Genomic DNA, 27357 nt, shown 5'->3' on the forward strand with positions numbered 1-27357 from the left:
TTAATCAAATAATGAAAGAAACCATTAATTTAAATCAAATGAGGAAAAAAATCTTTGATTTAAATCAAGGTTTTAATCAAATGATGGAAAAAAATCATCGATTTAAATCAAATGATGAAACAAATCATTGATTTTAATCAAATGATGAAACAAATCATTGATTTAAATCAAATGAGGAAAAAAAAAATCTTTGATTTAAATCACGATTTTAATCAAATAATGAAAAAAAAAACCATTAATTTAAATCAAATGAGGAAAAAATCTTTGATTTAAATCGAGATTTTAATCAAATGATGAAAAAAAAATCATCGATTTAAATCAAATGATGAAACAAATCATTGATTTTAATCAAATGATGAAACAAATCATTGATTTAAATCAAATGAGGAAAAAAATCTTTGATTTAAATCAAGATTTTAATCAAATGATGAAACAAATCATTGATTTAAATCAAATGAGGAAAAAAAATCTTTGATTTAAATCACGATTTTAATCAAATGATGAAACAAATCATTGATTTAAATCAAATGAGGAATAAATCATTGATTTAAACCACGATTTAAAGCAAACGATGAAAAAAAATCATCGATTTGATCGATGAAAAAAAAAACGTTGATTTAAATCAAATAATAAAAAAATCATTGATTTAAATCAAATGAGGAAAAAAATCTTTGATTTAAACCACGAAAGTCAGAATGACCTTTCTTACCCTTATTGATTTTGTCCCCAGGGTTTTTCCTCACTTGACTCTTTTTAAGTCTGTTCAAGTTCTCTCTTCTTGCTCATTCTAAAGATTCAAATTTTTAGTTAGCGTTTAAATAAGTTGCCGTTTTTATTAGTCACTGTATTCAGGATTTTTTTTCCCAAGAAACAAGGAGGAAATTTTAAGACACTATGCTAAATGTGTAAAAAAAAGTCCTGTAAAATGAGACCTGTTGCTAAAAAGGAAACTTAAAATTAATATTGCTTCAACCATGAATTCTTGTAAAAAAAATGAAAGCACGCACATATAAATTTAAAAAATTTTTAGAAAATATTCATCAAATGAAAAGGCTTAAAAGTTTGGAGTTTTTTTTTTTTTTTTGCTTTATTTGTACAGTACATAAACTGGGGATATATGTGTATATCACAGAAAGTGGGCAAATTAAAATGGGTATCTGTCTGATTTTAAGGGAATAAATATCCCTATACATTAAAAGTAAAGTTTTTTTTCTCAATCTGATATTATGTTTTTTTTTTTTTTTCCTTTTTTTAAAAAAAGAATTTTAATAAAAAAATTTATTTTGTTTTTCCATGATTTAACTTTCTTTTGATCTTTATCTCATATAACGCTACCCAGTTTGAAAGATAATAATACGATGTTAAAAAGTGCAAATGTGCAGAAAACTGCAGACACATGTTTTCGGGGTTCCATTTCTAATGCAAAAGAAGTGACCTTTGGAGGTTGTTTGTTCTATGGATAGTGTACTAGTATGCCTTCAGTATCAAGTTTGATTTGCATTGGATGCATTTTTAATAAATAAGTTTTATGACACGTTATGAAAGCCTTTCGGTGAAGTAATGTTTGAAATTTTAAAAATATCAATTTCGAGTGTCATTGTATTTTAAGTGTAAATAAGTAAAAATCAAAAGCTCCTGAGCGTTTGATTTTTACCTATTTACACCTAATAAATTACTTATTACACTTACTATTTACACTTAATAAATTACTTATTACAATTACTTATTATAAATTACTTACTACACTTAATAAATTACTTATTACAATTACTTATTATAAATTACTTACTACACTTAATAAATTACTTATTACAATTATTATTTACACTTAATAAATTACTTATTATAAATTACTTACTACACTTAATAAATTACTCATTACACTTACTATTTACACTCAATAAATTGCTTATTACAATTACTTATTATAAAGTACTTATTACACTTACTATTTACACTTAATAAATTTCTTATTACAATTACTTATTATAAATTACTTATTACACTTAATAAATTTACTTATTTACACTTAATAAATAATAATTAAGTTTTGAAAGCAATTAAAAAAAAGTTTTTTTTTTTTGAAAAAAAAATTATTAATTTTTTACTTTTGCTGTATTAGTAATGCATAAATGTACATATTAATTAGTAGTAACTAGTAAATATTTGATATTTTTTTGAAAACGTTAATTAACAAAAAAAAGGGAATATATTTTGCATAAAAGTTGAAACAAATTTGCATAAAAACTTCTTTTCTTTTGTTACATTACGATATCTTTTTTCTGACCATCGAGTGATAAATCTGTTTCTACCCCGCAGGCCCGCAAGGATGTGCGCAGTAAGGAGAACCGCCTGTTGCGGCTGAGCTGCCTGAAGGGCATCGACCCCAAACTGGCGCAGGTCATCTCGGACGAAATTGTCAGCTGTGGACCGGGGGTCGGCTTCGACGACATCGGTCAGTTTATTAACCTTTTGTCGCCCGCCGAGAGTGAACCCGTCGGACGGGATCGGTCGTAAGGGGGCCGTCCATTAATTACGTAAGGGCTACCAGGGCCCAATACAGGCTGATTTTGCTACCGTTTTTCGGTACCTTCACAAAAATCTTGTTTTGAAATCGGTACTTTCACAAAAATCAGTAATAAAATCAGGTAGCTTCACAAGAACATCGAAAATTTCACAAAAATTCGGATTTTAAAATATAAAATTTGTTTCTCTGTTCAAAACAAAATTTACTTATAACATGAAATTCTAAGCTAGTTTATATGAACAATCGCTTAAATAGAAATATTTTTGTAGTATTTTAACTCATTTGTAGCTGTTTCTCGCCAAAGTGTATTCATGCAATAGTATCGCAATCTTTAAACATCTGTTTCGGGAAACCGTTTTTCTCATCATTTCCTATATTGTACACAGTACAGAGCCCATTGAGCTGAAAATACGATGGTATTTTTGGTACTTCTTAGGTTTTCAGCTCCCCCCCCCCCCCCAAAAAAAAAACGAAACCTGTTAAAAAGAATACTAGATGACATTTACACTTTTTGGACTAAAATTTCACTTGTTCTACTTCTCTTTTACAAAAATGAGGATGCCTCTAAAAGTTCACAAAAACAATGATGATAAAAAAAAAACTTTCACAAAAATAGAATGATGCAATACTTTCACAAAAATAGGTAGCGAGAAAAATATCCTTTATTGGCCCCTGGCTACAAAAATCTCCCTTACTTTGGAGGGAGCGAGGGGTCAAACCCATTCTTACGTAATATTTTCCAAGTCGATATTTTATATTAGAAATTGCATGGTCGAGTGGTTTGGTAGGGATCCTATTTCATTTGCTTCTAGATGGTAAAAAATTATTAGGATGAGCTGTTTTTTACTCATTTTTCAAAGAATGAATAGAGAAATATAAACAGGGTGGCAACAGATCAGGGAAAAGTCAGGGAACTTTATCACTCAGGGAAATATCAGGGAATATTGAAGAAATAACAAATATTCAGGGAAAATTGATCAAATGAAGAAAAAAAAATTTTTTTTTCTTTGCAAAATGAAGTACTTTAGTTCCCTACAAATTTTCCACCAATTATTTGTTGTATTAAAATTGAATTTTGACTGAAAATCAAATTCCTTTATTGCCATGGTATTATTCGCTGTCACTTCAGATTACACGCAGGTTTTTTTTTTTCAGACTTCAAAACTCTTTTATTTTACAAGCATATACATATATATTTTGAAATTATTACTAATTGTTTTTTTCATTTCAATGTTATTTGTTACTAAAGTAATCTATGATTTTTTTCGACAACTCATCAAATCATTTGAAATCGAGTGGTGTAAATAAATAAATATATTTTTATTATTTTTTTAATAGTTAAAATGCTGTATCCATTCATTAAAACCTAAGTTCTTGATTAGGGAATAGCTCAATATGACTGGTTGTTTGGAAGAGTTCAATTTGTTTTACATAAATGTGTCTATTCTGCCCTGTGCAGGTAAAGGGTAGTAACAGCAGTTTCTTTTTTTTTTTTTTTTGCATTTTTGTCATTCTATGGTACATTATCTTTACTGTACATACTCACTTATTTGGTTTACGCTGAAAAATAGGCGCGAAAAAAAGTCTTAATTCTAACATTTTCCTATTGTTAGTACTGAATCCATCACACATTTCTTCAAATATCTCGAAAGCTAATGTCTGCAGATACTGCCGTGTACCTGCAGATGGCAGTATATTTACGTAAGTCCAACTTCATTACTTCTATACTTTAACCACCACTTGTTACTCCTGCAGTAACAATTATGCTGCTTAAAAATTCAGTTCAAGATTATTTCCATTTAAATTTTTTAGTTTTATCATGATTAGATATGTCTTCAAGAGTGGTTTTAATAATTTCTTACAATTCGTATTTCATTGGTTACTGAAAGTAAAGTATTTGTTTTAGATTTCCTATAATATTTCTCTGTCGATAATTTAATTAACTATTTTTACCCAAAAAAAAAACTAGTATATTGTGGCCATCACGAAACTTTCTTCTATATCTTTCTTATAATTCTGATCCCTCCCCATGCTTAACGAGGAGGCAATATTCCCAACGAAAACAAAATTACACATACCAAAACTTGATGACCATCCCAACTCCTGATTTATCTCAAAAGCAAAGCAAAGAATGAAAATTGAAAATTATTTTAAAAGCCTTGCTTGAATTAATTACCAACATTTATCTGTTAACAAAATCAAGATGGAAACAGTTAAAAATTTTAAATCATTGAGATAATATTTCGGATCATTTCCATGCAATTAAAAGCACGAGCTGAACGCAGACGACAATCTATTACGATTTATCTTTCTTATTGTTGCAATTAAAAAGCTATTTTTATTCACACAAATAAAAAAAAAATCAGCCCCCCATGGAGCGATTGACGCCAAAATTAAACCAACGCCTGTTTACATATGGATTCATATTTATTCCAAATTTCATCCAGAACGTAGCATTACTTCTTGAGATAGGGCACTCACAATGGAAAAAAAGAACGTTCGATTGCGCCGCCCCCTTTTCAGCTGTTGACACCAAAATAAAATCAGCTCTTATACCCACTAAGGACTACTTGCCGATAAATTTTTCTTTCATTCCGTTCATTATTTCTTGAGATACAGCAGTCACAATTGACGGCAAAAAACGTTCTATAGTTCAACCCCCCGTTTGAGCTATTGACATCAAAATTGAATCAGGATCTGCACCTATTAGGGACAACATATGGACCAAATTTTGTCTGATTCCGCCAGTTACTTCCTGAGGAATAGCAAGCACGCGTCACTCAAAAAACGTCCCATTGCTCCACCCCCCTTGGAGGAATTCGCGCCAAAAACCAATGGGCACAAGTTCACATAGGGGCACATATGTGTACCAAATTTCGTTCGATTTCATGCGGTAGTTTTTGCTGTAGAGCGGCCACAAAAAACTGGTCACACACAGACGTGACACACACACACATACACACAGACAGACAGACATTTTCCAAAAATAGTCGAAATGGACTCGGCACACCTCAAAACGTTCGAATCCGTCAAAATTCGAAATTCGAAAATTTGCACGAATCCAATACTTTTTTCTATATATTAGATATAGAAGAAAGTAAAAAGGAGCATCTTTTCAAAATACATTTTTAATTAACAGCTTAAATCGTTTTAAACAGTGCATTTTATTTAATATGCAATGCTTTTCAAGTAGGGCAAAGAAAGGAAACCATTAGTATAAGTAACGTAAATCAGGGAAATTTGGTGAACTTAATCAGGGAAATCAGGGAACATTTTTTTCCAGTTCCTGTTGCCACCCTGTTAAAGCAGCGGTCGGCAACCTGTCAATCGCGAACCCATTTTCTGTTGATCGCAGTAATATTTTTTCCTTGGTTATTATCAAAATACCGTTTTCTGAAACAAATTAGGTTTTACTTTCAAATTATTTGAAAAATTTCCTAACTTTTTTTGTTAAAAGGAACTTTTTATGGTCACTTTTTATCCATTTTAAGACAAGCAATATACTAATGGGTGAAAATATTTATATGTAAGCTAACAGGGCTCATATAACATTATTTTATCAAATTAAAGCAACTTTTTAATAAGTTATAAGGTCAATTTTGATAAGATTTAGCCTACAATTTGAAGTCGGCATCATATCAACTTAACCGCGAATGCAACACGACCGTTGACCCCATCTCAAAGTCAATCTTCATATTCACCGAACTTGCAAAGTAAATCTTCAGTAAATTTAGGTTGCTAATTTGTTTTGCTTCATATAATATATTTGAAAATAAAAATCTTGGATTTACATCAAACTGGGAGCTTTAGTGAAAATGATCCATTTCCAACAACATTTTATTAGTTTGAAAAATAAAATCAAATTTTAGGTACAACTAGATGGAAGGGGTTTGAAAAATTTTACGTACCATGGTGGGGGTGGGTTAAAAATTGCCAAAATCATCCTTACGTAATTAATGAATGGCCCCTTGACAATCGTTCTTGTCCGACCAATCAATGTAATGGTAAAACCTCATTTATCCAGACCCTGCTAAAACCAGGGCTGTCTGGTTTTTTCACCCCGGGAAAAAAAACAGACAAAATATCATTTTGTCCACTTTATTTCAGTACATTAAAATTTCTAAATAAAAAATGCTGAACCCAACTATGATAAATAAACATTATCTATCTATTGTGAATAACGCTCATACTTTAGGGTATATTGTACATTAGTGTATATTTGATATTTTAAGTAAGAATTGAATTTTTTTATGCTAAGATGTTTCTTTAAAAAAAAAGAATGATTGATATTAAGGGGAGTCAATACCCCCTATACCGTCAATGTTAGTTTGCACAGGTTCATGTACCTTTTTCTAAAAATCTATTAAAAATACAACTATGAAATTTTTTCTGTACCTTAGGTATACTCTTTTCTCTATACTGAAGTAAAATTTTACAGAAAGAAAGCTTAGTTTCAAAAATAAAATAAAAATCTAATATGTAAGTCACTGTATTTTTTTTTAAATGCCATTTTGCAACACGAAATCAGCTCTATAAAGAAAATGTTTTTCGAATATGAGAAAAAATTTACTTCAGTATATGCAATTAGATGCATGGAATAGGTGGTAAAAATTTCAAAGCCTAACACGATTTAGTTTCTGTAAAAAAGAAACATTTAGTTTCAAAAATACCATTTCGAGATACTGTAATTTAAAGGGGAAATTCATATCTCATCAAAATAGGTTTACATTTTTTTTGAAAGCCTATTTTAACTTACTCCTAATATGAGCACGATCAAGAAGTTTGTATCATTAAAAATGTATTCAAATGGAGTTTTAAAATATATAAAAATCAAAAAATCGAATTTTTGAAAGTATTTAGGGTACTGACTCCCCTTAAGGGGGTTACAGCTCCTCAAAAATGATGAAACGATCAAAAAAAAATTTTATCGCTTATTTCAAACTAAAAACTATTCTGAACACAGGCCAAAAGTTTCATTGCTTTAGTTCAAATATTTAAAAAGTTATGAGTGGTTTTAGGCCATGCTCCCCATGTGTTCTTATGCATAAACTGCTTTTTCTCGATGATGGTTTTTTTGTGTTTTCGTGTCATTAGAATCCCTATGGATTTTTTTTTCTATTAAAAATACAGCTTTAAAGTAATAATTTTTGCAATTGGGATAACATATTTGACAAAACTGTGCATTGGAAAAGCATTTTATTAATGACTCAAATGTTTAGAGCATGTTAAACCTTTAAAAACCAAATTTTTTTTAAAAAAAAACTTTGATTTTTTACCTAATTAATCACAGAAAATTTTCAAATAAACTCATAAGCAAATGAATGCACAGATTTTTAGAGATGATTAGAGTGATTGTTTAGCAAAAAACTCTTTTTAAATTAGTGCAAAAATAAAAAAGCCTTAAGGATTTCAAAAAATTAAAATTTTTTGAATTTTTTAAAAAAGTAGGCAATATTTTTAAATTTTGAAAATAAACTATTGATTAAGAAATAAGTATGCATGTTATGTTATGGTTTCAAAGAAATATAAAATTTAAGTAAATTTTAAAAAAAATGTTTGAAAGGTACTGTGATCCCTTAAGTTAAAATGCATTGAATGACTATTAATAAATCATGTGAATTTGCTGCAGATATTAACATCTTCATCTGTCTCCGAGCCGTTTTATTGTCAATGAATGCATTTAGAAAGTTAAGATGAGAGATAAAAAGTCATGGAGTTGTTGAGTCTAGAATCAAAACTCATAAATTCAATTAACAAGTTGTTATAGATAGGTTGAAGCTTGACCCCGATATTGCTCACTTTTTGAGAAGCTCAGTGGAAAAGGGTCGTGTTATTGCTGCGTGGGTTTGAGTTGGTTGCTAAGCTTATAAAGAAACAATCCGACTCAACTCAGTGCCAAACACCCTTTCCTAGTATCCAACGAGCTGATGTGTGCATCACATGACTTCCTTTTACTCCAATTTAATGTCATTTCCCCATTATTCGCTATTTTAATGTGATTCAATTCTTTACTCTCTAAATATCACCAACAGTGGCAAAATCAAAACCAGATTTTAAAAAAAAATCGCCGAATTTTTCGCCAAGTTGGCGACACAACTTGGCGACCAAAAGACTGGCTATATATCGCCATGTGTCTGCCAAATTATATCACCACTTGAGTTTACATCGAAATAAACAATAATTTCCCTCCAAAAAGGGCCAAAAGACCCTCTTAGGAACATCCGAATGCAACCAAAAGGGAAGGTGCACTACGAGGCCCCAATAGGAGTCCACGTACTAAATTTCAACTTTCTAGGGCATTCCGTTTTTGAGTTATGCAACATACATACACACATACACGCATACGCACATACATACGAGCATACAGACGTAGCGAGAAAACTTGTTGTAATTAACTCGGGGGTCATCAAAATGGATATTTCGGGTGTCTGTAGGTTCCTAGGCATATATCCACGTGTGGTCGGGTCGAAAAGAAAACTCAACATTCATTCGGGGGTGAGCAAAATAGAAATGAAGGCCGATTTTTAAATGAATTTTTCGTGAATACAATACTTCCTTTTTCGTAAAAGGAAGTAAAAAGGCAATAAACATCATCCAGGTCAATCTTCAACGTATCGGAGCCACATTATGTATTGAAAACGAAACCTGTACTTGTTATGACATTAATATGAATTTACAGCAAAGCTCTTTTGTTTTGGTTCAAGTTTCAATCTAATTCATTTTAAAAATAACTGTTTTGTTTAAATGTGCATTCTTACTAAACAGTGTGACCTTGAGTCGATATGAGAACGAGTCCATTTTACGACCCCTGCACAAAATTCAAAAAAGGAGTCTCTTCATACAAATTTCAGACCTTACAATGAGTCCTTTCACCAGAAAATTTTGATTTTCTTTTTTCCGTTAGCTCGACTCTTACGAAGACATAGCATTGGTATTTAAAAAAACAAAAAGAGATTAAAAATTCCGCTACCGAGTCATTTCTAGTGAAATCCGAAATAATTTCAGGTTAGAACTGCGACTGCTAAACATTCTCTTACAAGATTCTCAGGAAAAGAAATGTCAAAAATTGAAAATATCCAAAAATGGTTTTTACTTCTTTTTACAAAAAAGGAAGTATTGTATTAGCAAAAAAATTTTTACAACCTTCATTTCCATTTTGCTCACCGCCGAATGAATGTTGAGTTTTTTTTTCAACCCGACCACACGTGGATATATGCCTAGGAACCTACAGACACCCGAAATATCCCTTTTGACGATCCCCGAGTTAATTATAACGAGTTTTCTCGTGACGTATGTATGTGCGTATGTGTGTATGTATCTCGCATAACTCAAGAGCGGTATGTCCTAGAAAGCTGAAATTTGGTATATAGACTCCAAGTGGGGTCTCGTTGTGCACCTTCCTTTTTGGTTGCATTTGGATGCTCCAAAAGGGGTCTTTTGACCCTTTTTGGGGGGAAATCATTGTTCATTTCGATGTGAACTCAAGTGGTGTTAAAATTTGGCGGACACTTGGCGACATATCGCCAGTCTTTTGGTCGCCAAGTTTTGTCGCCAACTTGGCGAAAAAATTTGGCGATTTTTTTTTTATTTATTTATTTATTTTTTTAAATCTGGTTTCAATTTGGCCACTGTTGGTGATATATATAGAGTAAACTATTGAATCACATTAAAACTGCCAATAATGGGGAAATGACATTAAATTGGAGTAAAAGGAAGTCATGTGATGTACACATCAGCTGGTTTTTTACAAAATTCATGTTCACAAACTTTTTTTTTGTCTTTTCACACCATGCAGACCTAAAAATAAAAAGTTATATTGACGACTGGTATTTAACATAGATTACGATGTGGGCATTTCTCGCTGTATTTAATATGTATTTTATGATGGTGTTAAGTCTTTGTCTTTGCAGCCGGTCAGAGTGTGGCCAAGCAAGCGCTGAGAGAGATGGTCATCCTGCCCACTGTGCGACCAGAGGTGAGTCTCAAAGTCCCTTTTTTAAAAGAACTGTTCTTTTTCCTATCCAACTGGTCCTTTTTTCCTTAAAAGTCCCCTTTTAATCATCTGCAAAAAGGTTTCGATAGTTGGAATTCTTGCCGATTTTTTGAATCATCGCCAATTTTTTCACCCTGATTTTTTAAAATAAACTTTTTAAAACAAAAGAAAATGAAATGTGATGAACGTTCTTACGTTTATACATGCACCATTTTTATTCTCTTGCACAAAGAGGGTTCGTTTCCTTGGCCATGATTTTTGTAAAAGGCTGGATTTCTGGGTCATGACCCCAGATCATTTCCCAAATTTTGTGCTGTAGTTACATTAATTTTTGTTTTATATGAGTGGATTCTTTATCAACTGTCAGGTGAATTTGCAAGTATGGCATTTTGTGTTATCGGTCTTTTTATTTCACAGTCATAAACAAAATTTTGAAACAGGGGGGGGGGGGGCTCAGATGTTTTCCCCATGGAAACTGATTTTAGTATAGATTAGAATTGTTGAAATTTGACATCTTCAGTGACTTATTCATTAATGACTGTGTTTACATTTTTGCAAAGAAAAAACTACTAAAAGTAAGGAAGTTCTAATTTCTAAGGGGAGCTTGAGCCCCTACTTGCCCCCCATTCTTTTTTAGTGTCCATTTAAAAAGGTTAGTCTAAAATCAGGAAAATGCTCTTTTTTTCCCCTTTTTTTTTGCGTTTTGTTTTCTAAGATTTTTTAGGGGAAATTTTCGGAAATTCTGTCCCATGTCTGAGTCGCCCCCCAAGCTTTTAACCCCAATTTTATAGTAATTTTCGTTCAACCTGTGTCTGTGTGTGAGTGGACTGTATAACGATGTCTCTCCCCCCACAGCTCTTCACCGGTCTGCGTTCTCCCCCCAGAGGTCTGCTGCTCTTCGGACCCCCTGGCAATGGAAAGACCATGCTTGTGAGTTTTATTTTCATTCCTCAAAACAATTATTTTTTTTGAGAGATTCTTTATTTTTAGAAATATATTTCGTTTCAAAGAATGAGCAGTGGATGCAGTACTTTTTTTTTTACAGAACATCATATGGTTGATCTTGGTTAATACAAAGTGCCAAAAATGACTGAAAATTCCTGTTTTCTTTGTGCCATGGAATTTTTTTTAAATACTTTTCAAGAACATATTTCTTTACTTTTTTGCGGTATTTTTTAAAAATGCCATGGAAGTTTATAAAGTAATAAAAAAGTAAACCAATCGTAATCAACAAAATGTTTGTTTCTGCTGTGATTTTAGATTGACTGTGGTAGTGGAAAACTTTTTTTTAAATTTTGTTAGCCATTTTACTTTTATACATTACTGAGTTGACTGTTCAAACATTTTTATTGAGTACAATTTTCTTATTTTCCATTTTAGTTTCTAAATCACTTAATTTCTAATTAATTACAGTTTATTAGCTCTCTATTACTGACATTTTAATACAATAGAGCATGCCTTTTTATGTATACATTTAAATACATTGGTAATCTAAATTAAAAAGAAAAATACAGAGAAAATTCATATTTTTAATTAATATTTTTTATAAATATTTTTTACTGGTATGTAATAATTTTTTAACTTTCAGAGTGTATCTAAAAAACAGTTGTGTTATTCTGAGATGCATTATTCATTGTATCTTATGTTAAAATCAGATTGATACTGCCTGGTTACGTTAAATACAATATTAAAAGTGCTATTGACATTGCATGGAACAAAATTAAAACTTAATTGATTGCAATTAATTGTACATTGTTGAAAGAAAAATCCTCCTTCCTATTTTGGGTTTTTGATGGTTTTACATACTTGCCAACTCTACTGTTTTTAACGAGAAACTACCGTTTTTTGCTTCCATCTCCTGATTTCCCGTTTTTTTTACACTTTTCTCCCGTTTTTTGCAGTTTTTTCACTCGATCATCAAGAACTTTCACTTTCTTCTCAATAGATGGCGCCCTGTTCTAGTATACCTATGTCAGGGAATAAGAATTTTTCCAACTAATAACTCCGTTAGTAAAAATTAATTTTTTTTGAAGCTCTCCACATTGCATGTTGGACGAAGCACGTGCGTTGCCGAAAATGGCAGCAGATTTCAATCCTTTTGCATCTTAAAAATATTTCAATTATTTTGAAAGTTTGAAGTTATTTTAACGTGTGCTACCCTATACCTACTTATTTTATATTTTATTTTCATTATATATTGATTTTTTGGGGGGGGGGGGGGATTTTAGTTATTAAATTTTTGTAGCTATACTTTTTTGGTAGAGACTGGGGAATGTAGGAAACTTTAAACAAATTCACTCATTATTTGGTTTTTCCTTTGCACTATATTTTTCTTGCTGCTACCAACTTGCTTGCATCTGTGAAAAAATCCCCATTTCACATTAAATTTTGTATTCATGTTATTTAAAAGCATAATTTAATCATTCTGTTGTGAAGATATGTCGCTGGTGAATCACCTATATACCTCTAGTTTTCCAAGAATGGTTTAACTCCGGTTTAAACTCATGTCAGGTCGAAAACTCTCTTTCGACGTCAACGCTAACGGTGTGTGTGTGTGTCTATTTGCAGGCCAAGGCTGTTGCCTGCGAATCCAACTCCACCTTCCTGAATCATCAGTGCCATCTTCCCTCACTTCCAAATACGTAAGTTATTCCTCTGCTGTCTGTTTTGTCAAATCTGGTCGATCGCATGTAGGGGAACGTGGGGCAAAGTCAAGTATTTACTGTTGGCCTTCAGAAAAGGGACCAACCGATGTGGAATGGTCGGTCTGGGAGAAATGAGCGACGGAAACTGAATTTCTATTTAAATAACGATTTATTCGAAACAAATATATAAGTGTATATAGGAAAAGACAATCAAGCATTTATAAAATGAAATCCCCATAAATGAATTAAACATTCCCCCCCCCCCCCCCCCCCCAACATACAACACCAAGAAATATCACATATTCGTTTTCTCAAAATTCGGACGGTTCTAAAAGTCCTCAATAAAACAACCCTAAACACAATGGCACATTATTTATTCAGTAAGTTACATATCAAAAAGTAAGTTCAGTAAGTTACATATTTCTGCCTTAGCCCTGGCTATAGGGTTGTAACTTACTGAATATACCTGCCTTTGCCTTCAAAATTCGAGTTGAACCGAACCATTGTTTCGATCACTCGTCTGGTCAGTGCTAATTCTATGTTAAGCTACCAATTTGTTTGGCACTCTTGGCTTCCTGAAGAGGTTTTCCACCTCCAGCTCAGTCATTTTCCTATGCCCGGGCTGATGAGTGCCAATGAGCACGAAACTGCAGTCCTCGGCTGGAAATGACTGAGCTGGCGGTGTATTTTATGTACAGTGCCACATTGTTGGTACAGTACAGGAACAACTAATGAAAAAAAAGTTCATACCACTGGGAGTCCACACACAAGCACTTGGCACACAAAAGCATGAAACCTGTCAATGGTGACTGCATTTCCTGCCGCAGTGGAGATCTCCTCACCATATGCAGCACAGGAAATTATTTACCTGGTTTCCATGCAAAACAGGAGAACATTCAGTAGTTTTACTTTTCCCCCTCATTCACATAGATTCGTCTTATCTGGAGGTTTTAAAATTCCATGCAATCTGTGGTTTGGACAGTATTGTAACGGATCCCGGTATTGCTTTCCAACTTTCTTGAAAGGACGACACAGTTCTTGATTAAGAATACAGGAAATTTATTTACACTATGTACAGGGAAGATCGTCAACAACTGCTAAATTAATCATCAGCAATTAAGCAAATACAGTAGAAGACCGTTATAACGCACACCTTGGGACCAGAGCTTTTGCGTTATATAGATCATTTCACAAATTTTGAAACTAATATTCAGAATATATCTGTACATTAGCACTTCAGAATGAGTTTTATCTGCAATGAGTATTAAAAGCACCAATATCACAATTAGTCGTTCACAAATAAATATGTTTCACAATCATAAGAAAGTGAATTATCCTGCACTTCTGCTAGCTTCATGGTTTGCATAACAGCTGCATTTTCAAGAGCCATCTGCTGGTATTTTCTGTTTACTGTGAACACTAATTTTCATTTAGAAACTTTGAATTAAGATGGAAAGATGAAAAACTGTTTTAAAATTTAATTTGCCTAACAATTTTTATGTTTGCAAAGCAAAACAGGGGGACTTTTTAAGCTACAAAACCTATTGTTTACTTCTGAAAAGTTGTGCGGTTCATAGAGAATTGCGTTATATAGGTCGGCATTATAAAGGTATTCTACTGTATCACACAACACCGTAAACTCGACGGTTACACACATATTTACTTCCGAATACGAAAAACAACACGGCAAAATGCCTCGCAATAAACAGAGCTCACTCTCAGCTCAAATTCTCAATCGAGACTGACTTTTTATCACGCGGGCCGCTATTTATAAACATCGAAAGAAATCTCTCAAATATTCCACAAGATTCCAAATGCCACTCGAAAATAGTAGACCGATATCAAATTTTATCAATGAAAAATAGGGGATCGTATACTTCAGCCGAATGTACAGGGGCTGTATATTCATTACGGGAAACAATTTCCAGGTTACGTTACTACAATAATTACTATTTACAGAATTTGTAACAGTATGTACCTATGAGGGGAAAATGTTGTTTAAAATGGATTGAGAATTTATTTAGATGGGGAGAAGTGTCAGATGTGTTTTCTTCCTTAAAAAAATGGTGCATGTAAAAAGTACTAGCGAGTTGTTTCATTGTTTTTTCAAATCCGGAATTGTTCTTTTTGCAGGTGGGGGAGGGGGAGAAGCTGGTCCGTGCCTTGTTTGCCGTTGCCAGGGAGCTGCATCCCTCCATCATTTTCATCGGTGAGTATCCCGTCCATCGGACAATCGTTTGCATGTTCAACAAAGCACAAATCTCAATAGATGGCGCCCCTTTCTAGTCTACCAATGTCAGGGAATAAGAATTTTTCCAATTAATAACTCATTTACTAAAAATTAAATTTTTAGAAGCTTTCCACATTGCATGTTCAACGAAGCACCTGCTTTGCCGAAAATGGCAGCAGATTTCAATCCTTTTGCATCTTGCAATTATTTCAATTATTTTTAATGTTTGAAGTTATTTTAACATGAGCTACCCTATACCTACTTATTTTATATTGTATTTTCATTATATATAGTTTTCCTTTTTTTTTTTGGATTTTAGTAATTAAGTTTTTGTAGCTACTTTTATGAAGGATACTGGAGAATGTACGAAACTTTAAGCAAATTCGCTCCTTATTATTTAGTTTTTCCTTTGCAGTATATTTTTCTTGCTACTACCAATTTGCTTACATCTGCAAAAAATCCCCATTTCACTTTAAATTTAGTATTCATGTTATTTAAAAGCCTTACCTTCCTTGGCCATCGGACGATCGTTTCAATTCTTTCGCCACAAGCAACGTCATCAACATTTGAGGCAGTGAGAAGCAAAAGAGATGTCAGTGGTTGAATAAAACGCGTTTAAAGATTACGTCCTATGTGGGCTTTCATTGAATATTTTTTTCCTAAATCATGCTGTATAGCAGCAACTACCAGGGCTACTAGTACCAGGGGTGATTGTGTTCCGGTATTTTACCGAACTTCCGGTATTTTCGGAAGTATTTCCGGTATTTTTATGTCCGAAAATACCGGAATTATGTTTTTTTTCCGTTATACTTTTATCTCCCTACCTCCGCAATTTTTTTTTTTAATTATTATATAATGCTCATCAAATATACCTGCAAGAGCCTTAATATGGACACCTATCCCTTAAGATGGACAAATGTCAAGATAATTTGTATAACAGCAGCTCAAAAGTAACTTTGTAATCCATTAAAAATTTAATCAAATGTACACACAATATTTTGACTCAGAACTATTTAAAACTATGGCAAAGGTGCACTTAAGTAATAGGGGCCAAAGATTACACCTCCCCCCCCCTCCGTTCTCGCTTTGAAACTTTCAGGTATTTTTTGATGAACTCATCACCTCTGTAGTACCCTCTCTTGCCCCAAGACAGAGGAGAGCTTCACCATAGACTAATAATAAGAGTAGACCAAGCTTTCCCAGACTTGCTGATGAAAAAATGGGTTCATGGATACATCATGTGACTGGTGAAAACTTTGGCAGCAGGGTTGCTAGATGGCAACATTATCTATAGTTTGGCACTCGACACGTATTTTAAGACGTAATGTGTTTTCATTATAATTGTTTTTCCGGGTGCAGAGATTGAACTGTTTTTCTTTTAGTTATGCATTATTTTGACATTAGTCATTAGTTTTTGATCACAGTTTTCAGTCACTTTTATTTTATTTGGAACTGCTACGTCAGCGTTGGCATAAACTTTTTGCGTTAACGCAAAAATGTACTAATCGGTATCTTAAATTGAAATTGTAGGTAAAAATCTCACCGTTTGCCGATTCTTTTTGGGCTTAGAGAGTTATTGAAATTGACTAAAGAAAATGCACAGTACTATCTAAAGGAAAAACTCACTGTATTAACAAAATATTTACAACTCAGAATAACAAATTTACAAATCGGACTCCATAAAAGATCATTCTTCCGAGTTCCATCCATTCTATGAATTTTATTTCCGCTGTTGCTAGGACATCCACCAGTCACATGGTTTGGTTTATGAGCAGCAAAAGGGTTGCCATAGCTCGGTCTACTTTCATTATTAGTCTATGGGGTTCACCTACCATGCGTACTGGTTATATCTCCTAATTTTTAGTTTTGCCACTTTGCTTCTCACTGCCTCAATTGCAGTCCCTCAAAATACCGTGTGACGGTATTTATCATCGCTGGATTTTTAGATAAAGATGTTTCGAGCCCATTTGTGAACACCGATGGTTAGCGTTTTTGAATGGTTCAACCCCTAAAAAATCAAATTAAAAAACTTCAATTTCACGATGCTTCGGTCGAAAAACTACCGGACCGAACGCCTCAATATTTCACTGGAATGTATTTAGCGAAGGAAAGGAATATCCATACTTGCCAACTCTACTGTTTTTAACAGGAGACTTCCGTTTTTTGTTTCCATCTCCAGATTTCCCGTTTTTTACGATTTTCTCCCGTCTTTGCAGTTTTTCCAGTCAATCATCAAAAAGTTTCACTTTCTTCTCAATAGATGGCGCCCTTTTCTACTCTACCAATGTCAGGGAATAAGAATTTTTCCAATTAATAACTCGTGTAGTAAAAATCAATTTTTTGGAAGCTTTCCACATTGCATGTGCAACGAAGCACGTGCTTTGCCGAAAATGGCAGCAGATTTCAATCCTTTTGCATCTTGAAATTATTTCAATTATTTTGAAAGTTTGAAGTTATTTTAACGTGTGCTACCCTATACCTACTTATTTTATATTGTATTTTCATTATATATTGATTTTTTTTTCCGGATTTTTGTAATTAAATTTTTGTAGCTACTTTTTTTGGTAGAGACTGGGGAATGTACGAAACTTTAAGCCAATTCACTCCTTATTCTTTGGTTTTTACTTTGCAGTATATTCTTCTTGGTGGTAGTAATTAGCTTACATCTGCGAAAAATCCCCATTTCACTTTAAATTTAGTATTCATGTTATTTAAAAGCATAATTTAATAATTCTGTAGCGAGGATATGTCGATGGTGAATCACCTATGTACCTCTAGTAAAATCTCCTGTTTTTTTCCTTCGAAGGTTGGCAAGTATGCCTACCTTGCGTACTGGTTATATCTGCAAATTTTTAATTTTGCCACTTGCATCCCTTTGCTTCTCACTGCCTCAATTGCAGTCCCTCAAAATACCGTGTGATGGTATTTATCGTCACTGGATTTTTAGATAAAGACGTTTTGAGCCCTTTTGTGAACGTCGATGGTTAGCGTTTCTGAATGGTTCAACCCCTAAAAAATAAATTTTAAAAAGCTTCAATTTCAGGATGCTTCGGTTGAAAAACAACCGGACCAAATGACTCGATATTTCACCGGAATGTGTTTAGCGAAGGAAAGGAATATCCATACTTGCCAACTCTACTATTTTTGACGGGAGACTTCCGTTTTTTGCTTCCATCTCCAGATTTCCCGTTTTTTACGATTTTCTCCCGTCTTTGCAGTTTTTCCAGTCAATCATCAAAAAGTTTCACTTTCTTCTCAATAGATGGCGCCCTTTTCTACTCTACCAATGTCAGGGAATAAGAATTTTTCCAATTAATAACTCGTTTAGTAAAAATTAATTATTTAGAAGCTTTCCACATTGCATGTTCAACGAAGCACGTGCTGTGCCGAAAATGGCAGCAGATTTCAATCCTTTTGCATCTTGAAATTATTTCAATTATTTTGAAAGTTTGAAGTTATTTTAACGTGTGCTACCCTATACCTACTTATTTTATATTGTATTTTCATTATATATTGATTTTTTTTTTTCCGGATTTTAGTAATTAAATTTTTGTATCTACTTTTCTGGTAGAGACTGGAGAATGTACGAAACTTTAAGCAAATTCACTCCTTATTATTTAGTTTTTCCTTTGCAGTATATTCTTCTTATTCTTCTTGCTGCTACCAATTAGCTTACATCTGCGAAAAATCCCCATTTCACTTTAAATTTAATATTCATGTTATTTAAAAGCATAATTTAATAATTCTGTAGCGCGGATATGTCGATCGTGAATCACCTATATACCTCTAGTAAAATCTCCTGTTTTTTTTCCTTCGAAGCTTGGCAAGTATGCCTACCATGCATACTGGTTATATCTCCAAATTTTTAATTTCGCCACTTGCATCCCTTTGCACTGCCTCAATTGCAGTCCATTAAAATCCCATGTGACGGTATTTATCATCGCTGGATTTTTAGATAAAGATGTTTCGAGCCCTTTTGTGAACACCGATGGTTAGCGTTTTTGAACGGTTCAACCGCTAAAAAATCAAATTAAAAAAAGCTTCAATTTCACGATGCTTCGGTCGAAAAACTACCGGACCAAACGACTCGGTATTTCACCGGAATATGTTTAGTGAAGGTAAAGGAATAGTTCTAAAATGTGTGGATAGATGGCGCTGTCAAAATCATTTGAGGGGAAGAACGCACTACTTTCCGAGCATCGATTGCATGGAAAGTCTAATATCCGGTTTATAGGCGGAAATGGGCGTAGCTATTAGTTTATAGGGGTGTTAGTTGGTTTGCTACAGATGTGCACTTTTGCCTCTCTATTATTTAGCCTTAGTTTTGTAAAAATAAAAAATTTGCTCTCAGCAACAATTTTTTAATCTAAAGTATATTCGATCTATATTCTCACGGCAAAAACAAATTGATTTATTTATTCACCACAAAGTTTTGAGCTTACCATTTCGCCTTTACGTTCCTGAACGATATGAAAATATTTTCTTTTCGTTTTGTTTTTTTCCATGGTAACTATTTTTATTTCCCCTTATTTTATTTTTGAGAATGCAATCAATGAATAAGGCACTAGTGACATTATAAAAAGCGTGCATCAAAATCCCATCATTATTTTCCCTTCTCCCCTGCTAGCTGCATTCAGATGGAATACTCTTTACTTGGCAGATTGCCAAATTACATACAATCCGCGGTCAAATGATACGGAGATTCATCGAGCATGGAAACGTTGTCAATCGAAAGGAAGCGACAAGTTCACAGGGTTTATGAGCCATTTACTAACGTTTACTGGAAAATCAACTTTTAGTGACGAGAAAAAAAAATAAGAGCTTAATGAAACAAGAGAGTACCTCATAGATGTCCTCCATATTGTTCCACTACAAACTGGAAACTCAAAACCATGTAACTCACCACGTCAGGTCTCGGCCAATAGGAAACGATTTGGACCCACCACAGCGCCATCTATGGGCAGATTTTGGAACTATTTTTTTCTCCTTTGCCGAACACATTCCCGGGCGATCTATCGATTCGATCGAGCATATTTATTGTGGTTCTTTTTTGACGAATAATCCCCCCCACACACAAATACTAATAAACACAACTACCCACACACTCATACCTGCACACAGACGCAAACACATATGCCTACACACACATGCACACACCACCCTACACACAAACACACATACCCCCACACACACGCCTACATACACACACTCGCGAAAACCGTCTCCAGGTTGCGTCAATATCCTACACTTACACGCATACATACATGCAGACACACACATACATACATCTACACACATACACAAACACATACACACACACCTACACACAACTACCCACAGACTCATGCCTGCACACAGACACAAACACATATGCCTGCACGCACATACACATCCCCCCCACACACAAATACTAATAAACACAACTACCCACACACTCATACCTGCACACAGACGCAAACACATATGCCTACACACACATGCACACACCACCCTACACACAAACACACATACCCCCACACACACGCCTACATACACACACTCGCGAAAACCGTCTCCAGGTTGCGTCAATATCCTACACTTACACGCAGACACACACATACATACATCTACACACATACACAAACACATACACACACACCTACACACAACTACCCACAGACTCATGCCTGCACACAGACACAAACACATATGCCTACACACACATACACATACCCCCCACACACAAATACTAATAAACACAACTACCCACACACTCATACCTGCACACAGACGCAAACACATATGCCTACACACACATGCACACACCACCCTACACACAAACACACATACCCCCACACACACGCCTACATACACACACACATCCCCCCCACACACAAATACTAATAAAATAAACACAACTACCCACACACTCATACCTGCACACAGACGCAAACACATATGCCTACACACACATACACATCCCCCCACACACACAAACACACATACCCCCACACACACACCTACATACACACACACATCCCCCCCGCACACAAATACTAATAAACACAACTACCCACACACTCATACCTGCACACAGACGCACACACATATGCCTACACACACATACACATCCCCCCACACACACAAACACACATACCCCCACACACACACCTACATACACACACACATCCCCCCCGCACACAAATACTAATAAACACAACTACCCACACACTCATACCTGCACACAGACGCAAACACATATGCCTACACACACATACACATCCCCCCACACACACAAACACACATACCCCCACACACACACACATCCCCCCCGCACACAAATACTAATAAACACAACTACCCACACACTCATACCTGCACACAGACGCACACACATATGCCTACACACACATACACATCCCCCCACACACACAAACACACATACCCCCACACACACACCTACATACACACACACATCCCCCCCGCACACAAATACTAATAAACACAACTACCCACACACTCATACCTGCACACAGACGCACACACATATGCCTACACACACATACACACACCACCCTACACACAAACACACATACCCCCACACACACGCCTACATACACACACACACTCATGATTGCGAAAAACATAATTTGAATTTAAGAAGTAAAAATTCAAATTAATTTTTTCTTTTTTTGGACGAATAATTCTTGCCGATCTCTCTCAGACGAGGTGGACTCCCTGCTGAACGAGCGAAAAGAGAACGAGCACGAAGCTTCCAGGCGACTGAAGACAGAGTTCCTCGTCGAATTCGATGGGGTGAGACTTTTTACTTTTGTTTTACCGAATTGCATGTAGTGAATAGTTAATAAACAAGTACTAAAAACAAAATAATAATAAAGTCAGTTCCTACTTGGGTCATTAAAGTTCTCTTTGTTGATTTTAGTTTAGTTTCAATTAATGTACAGTAGAAGACCGTTATAACGCACAACTTGGGACAGAGCTTTTGCGTTATACAGGTTTTTGCATTATATAGATCATTTCACAAATTTTGAAACTAATATTCAGAATATACCTATATATTAGCACTTCAGAATGAGTTTTATCTGCAATGAGTATTAAAGCACCCATATTACGATGAGTTACTCACAAATAAATATGTTTCACAATCAAAATCCTGCATCTTCATGGTTTGCATAACAGCTGCATTTTCAAGAGCCATCTGGCATTTTCTGTTCACTATGAGTACTCATTTTCAATTTAAAAGCTTTTAACTAAGATGAAAAGATAAAAAACTTTCAAAATTTAATTCGCCTAACCATTTTTATGTTTGCAAAGCAAAACAGAGGGATTTTTTTCAACTTCAAAACCTATTGTTTACTCCTGAAAAGTAGTGTGGTTTATAGAGAATTGCATTATACAGGTCGGCGTTATAACGGTCTTCTTCTGTACTAAAAACTAAATAATAATAATGATAATTAAGTCAATTCCTACTTGGGTCAACAAAATTCTCTTCGTTGATTTTATTTTAGTTACAATTAATGTATAAACATATGAGAATCATGAAACATTTTTTCTCATATAAAACTAAAATTAATTCATTAAATTTAATGGATGAATTAATGTTTGAAAAAGCTATTAAGGGGTTACAGTAGCTCAAAAATGATGAAACGATCAAAAAATTTTTATCACTTATTTCAAAACTAAAAACTATTCTGAACACACGTGAAAAGTTTCATTGCTGTAGTTCAAATATTTTAAAAGTTATGAGTGGTTTTAGGTCATGCTCGCTATGTGTTCTTATGCAAAAGAAAAACTTTAAATTGCTTTTTCTCGATGATGGCTTTTTTGTGTTTCCATGTCATTAGAATCCCTAAGGATTTTTTTTTTCTATTAAAGATACAGCTTTAAAGTAATACTTTTTGCAACTTGGATAACATATTTGACAAAATTGTGCATTGGATAAGCATTTTATAGATGACTCAAATGTTTGGAGCATGTTACACTTTTAAAAACCAAATTTTTTTTATAAAAAAACCTTTGATTTTTTACATAATTCATCACAGAAAATGTTCTAATAAACTCATAAGCAAATGAATGCACAGATTTTTAGAGATGATTATAGTGATCGTTTTGCAAAAAAAAAAAATTTTAATTAGTGCAAAAATAAAAAAGCCGTAAGGATTTCAAAAAATTGAAATTTTCTGCAATTTTTTTGAATTTTTAAAAAAGTAGGCAATATTTCTAAATTTTGAAAATAAATTATTGATTAAGAGATAAGAATGCATGTTATGTAATGAATAAATACCTTTGTGCTGAAAATTAGAACAGTTAGTAATCCAACGTTGTGAAGCACAAAAATTGCAAAGTTTTTGCAATTTTTGTGCTTCACAACGTTGGATTACTAACTGTTCTAATGCATGTTGTGGTTTCAAAGAAATATAAAATTTACTTAAATTAAAAAAAAATGTTTGAAACGTACCCCTTAACATCGAGTGTCATCACCTACAAATGGAAAAAAAAATGTATTTGAACTCGAGTGGGTGAATGCAAAGTATTTTATTAGCAATTAAAAATTTGAACAAATAGATAAAGGGAGAGTGTGGTAGAGGAATTGAATGATAATTAATGAGTCATGAAATTGAATTGCGAATATAGAAAAGGTCTGAAAATTAAATTTTTGACAGCTCAAAATACAAAACAGATTTTTCCTTGTAGGTTTCGACCCATCGAGGCAGTTTTTTATTGCGTGACATAACTGAAAGCATTTTATGTTACGAAAAGGCCTGGGAGGGGGGGCACACCCCCCAGAACGCTAATTTGAACAATTTTTAAGTGATTTCATGCCATTTTAACGTGTTCCTTTTTTTTTTCCTTCCCTTGAATGATCTTAAAAATATGAATAGTTTAGAGCTTTTGGTGATAAAAATTTGTGTGCATTTCTATTTATTTCATTAATATAGTAAACCAAGTAATAAAAAGGGATTGATTTCCATTTATTAATTTGAACATCTTACCGCCGTACTGTTGTTTCAAGTACTTTAAAGTTTATTCTTAACGTGATTTCAATTCTGGCGTAAGAACAATTAATGTTTTTGCAACAGTTTTCGAATAAATTGCAAAACTTATACAATTTTGAGGAATTTTACTAAATAATATTAATAATAATAATAAATATATATTGATGTAAAGAGAGAGAGAACGCTGGACATTTGTAAATGCAAGTTTTCTTTTAAATTTCACTCTATTGTGATGCATTGTGAAAACACTAGCATATCCCCAAATTTTGTTTAAAATCTTCTTTCATTTTCATCTGCTATAACACATCTGTGGACCGTTGCAGAGTTCCATCGTAAAAGAAAAGTCCCCGGAAAATCTGCCTTCAGAAAGATTATTTCAGTCAGATGTGATTTTTTAGAAATCAGCTGCTTAAAATCGTGTATTTCTCACTGAAAACATTTAGTTCTACAGTGTAGATGGAAGAAAGAATTTTCTTTTAAAAAAAACTTTGAGGTTAGCCATTTTCAAACTTTGCCAGTCAGTTGAATGATAATTTGAACAGCAAATGGCTCAAAGTAAAATATTTCTCTGGAAAAATGTTTAAGGGGTACCTCAAAAATGATGAAACGATCAAAAAAAAAAAAAAAAAATAAATAAATAAATAAATTCATTGCTTATTTCAAGACTAAAAACTATTCTGAACACAGGGGAAAAGTTTCATTGCTTTAGTTCAAATATTTAAAACATTATGAGTGGTTTTAGGCCATGCTCGCTCTTATGCAAAAGAAAAATTTTAAACTGCTTTTTCTCGATGATGTTATTTTTGTGTTTTCATGTCATTAGAATCCCCAAGGATGTTTTTCTATTAAAGATAAAGCTTTAAAGTAATATTTTTTGCAATCGGGATAACCTATTTGACGAAACTGTGCATTGGATACGCATTTTATAAATGACTCAAATGTTTAGAGCATGTTAAGCCTTTAAAAACCAATTTTTTTAAAAAAAACTTTGATTTTTTACGTAATTAATCACTGAAAATTTTCTAATAAACTCGTAAGCAAATGAATGCACAGATTTTTAGAGATGATTATAGTTATCTTTTAGCAAAAAAAAATTTTAAAATTAGTGCAAAAATAAAAAAGCCTTAGGGATGTGAAAAAATCAAAATTTTCCTCAATTTTTTGAATTTTCAAAAAAAAGTAGGCAATATTTTTAAATTTTGAAAATAAATTATTGATTTTGGAAATAAGTATGCATGTTATGGTTTCAAAGAAATATAAAATTTACTTAAATTTTAAAAAAATGTTTGAAAGGTACTGTGGCCTCTTAAAGTAAGAACATGGAACTATTCTTCCGTTTATTTCTGTGAGAGTAGTCGGTCGCATTTTTAATTTTCCGGTTTAGTGTACTGAAAATAGGTAAGTCTCATACTGTATTCCTCAGTATGACGGTCAAAACCGTGGTTGAAATCCGGTTTGTTTCCTTTCCAGTTGCGGTCTTCGGGCAGCGAGAGGGTCCTGGTGATGGGGGCCACTAACAGGCCCCAGGAGTTGGATGATGCAGCGCTCAGGTGGGCCCCTTTTGTCTTGTTTCACACTTGAGCAGCAAAGGGAGGTCAGTGCCAGAGTTAATAACCAGTGCAAGGGGTAGAGTCACATACTTGCCAACTCTTCTGTTTTTAACGGGAGACTCCCGTTTTTTGCTTCCATCTCCCGATTTCCCGTTTTTTTACGATTTTCTCCCGTTGTTTCAGTCAATCATCAGAAAGTTTCACTTTCTTCTCAATAGATGGCGCCCTTTTTCTAGTCTACCAATGTCGGGGAATAAGAATTTTTCCAATTAATAACTCATTTAGTAAAAATTAATTTTTTAGAAGCTCTCCACATTGCATGTTCAACGAAGCACGTGCTTTGCCGAAAATGGCAGCCGATTTCAATCCTTTTGCATCTTGAAATTATTTCAATTATTTTTAATTTTTTAAGTTATTTTAACATGTGTTACCCTATACCTACTTATTTTATATTGTATTTTCATTATATATTGATTTCCTTTTCTTTTTTTCGGATTTCAGTAATTAAATTTTTGTAGCTACTTTTCTGGTAGAGATTGGAGAATGTATGAATTTTTAAGCAAATTAACTCCTTATTATTTGGTTTTTCCTTTGCAGTCTATTTTTCTTGCTGCTACCAATTAGCTTAAATCTGTGAAAAATCCCCATTTCACTTTAAATTTAATATTCTATTTGTAAGTAACATAAACAACAAACAGGGAATTACCCATTTGCCAGTACTTGCAGCCTGTGACTCAATTTCATTTTTATTTTATTTGATTCCCGATGTGCAGGAGGTTCAGCAAGAGGGTGTACGTGAGCCTCCCCGACAGAGAGACCAGGGTCCGACTCCTGGAGAAGCTCCTGGCCAAGCAGGACAACTCCCTCTCCAAGAACGACATCAAGCAGCTGGCCAAGTGAGTCCCTCCTTACCATCGATCGGATGTACCAGACCCCGATTTCAAAATCCGAAATCTTTTTCCTTAAAAAAATAATCATTTGATTTTTTTTTCAGTTTCAGAATTTTTAAAATAGTCGACTTTCGGCAATGACTTGTTGAAAACACAGTACCCGCCACTAATAAAATCACTGGATTATAAAATCAGCCTCTTTTTAAAATCAAATCTGGAAGAAATGAATCAGGGCATATTTTAAGGAAATTTGACTTTGTGGGCAACTCCAACTTCCTCGGAAGGGGGGGGTGTAAATGTAGTTTTTGTTAGTTGAATGATCGTCAAAAAAGAGTTGGGGTGTGAAAATTGGAATTAGGGAAATGATTGCTAATGGTCGTTTCGTTCGACAGGAAAAGAGTGTAAAGGACATAAATGCTGTGACTCGGCGTTTAAAATAGTTCAAACGGTCACTGAGTTTTTGATTTTTTTTAAAATTTCATTCATTATAATACAACCGTTCATTTTAATACAACCAAATTCAAAC

At 33.7% G+C, this 27357-nt stretch overlaps 1 protein-coding gene across 1 annotated transcript in view; it reads left to right on the forward strand.

Annotated features, from left to right (window-relative positions):
* LOC129232820 (spastin-like) overlaps positions 1-27357 on the forward strand; it is a 55447-nt gene that overhangs the window by 19994 nt on the left and 8096 nt on the right. The window contains 9 exon segments of the mRNA XM_054866919.1: positions 2320-2455; positions 10438-10502; positions 11376-11450; positions 13089-13139; positions 13142-13162; positions 15299-15374; positions 22099-22190; positions 25862-25941; positions 26715-26837. Of these exon segments, the coding sequence (XP_054722894.1) occupies positions 2320-2455; positions 10438-10502; positions 11376-11450; positions 13089-13139; positions 13142-13162; positions 15299-15374; positions 22099-22190; positions 25862-25941; positions 26715-26837 (719 nt within the window).

The sequence above is a fragment of the Uloborus diversus genome, unplaced genomic scaffold, assembly GCF_026930045.1.
Source record: "Uloborus diversus isolate 005 unplaced genomic scaffold, Udiv.v.3.1 scaffold_14, whole genome shotgun sequence".
Taxonomy (NCBI): Eukaryota; Metazoa; Arthropoda; class Arachnida; order Araneae; family Uloboridae; genus Uloborus; species Uloborus diversus.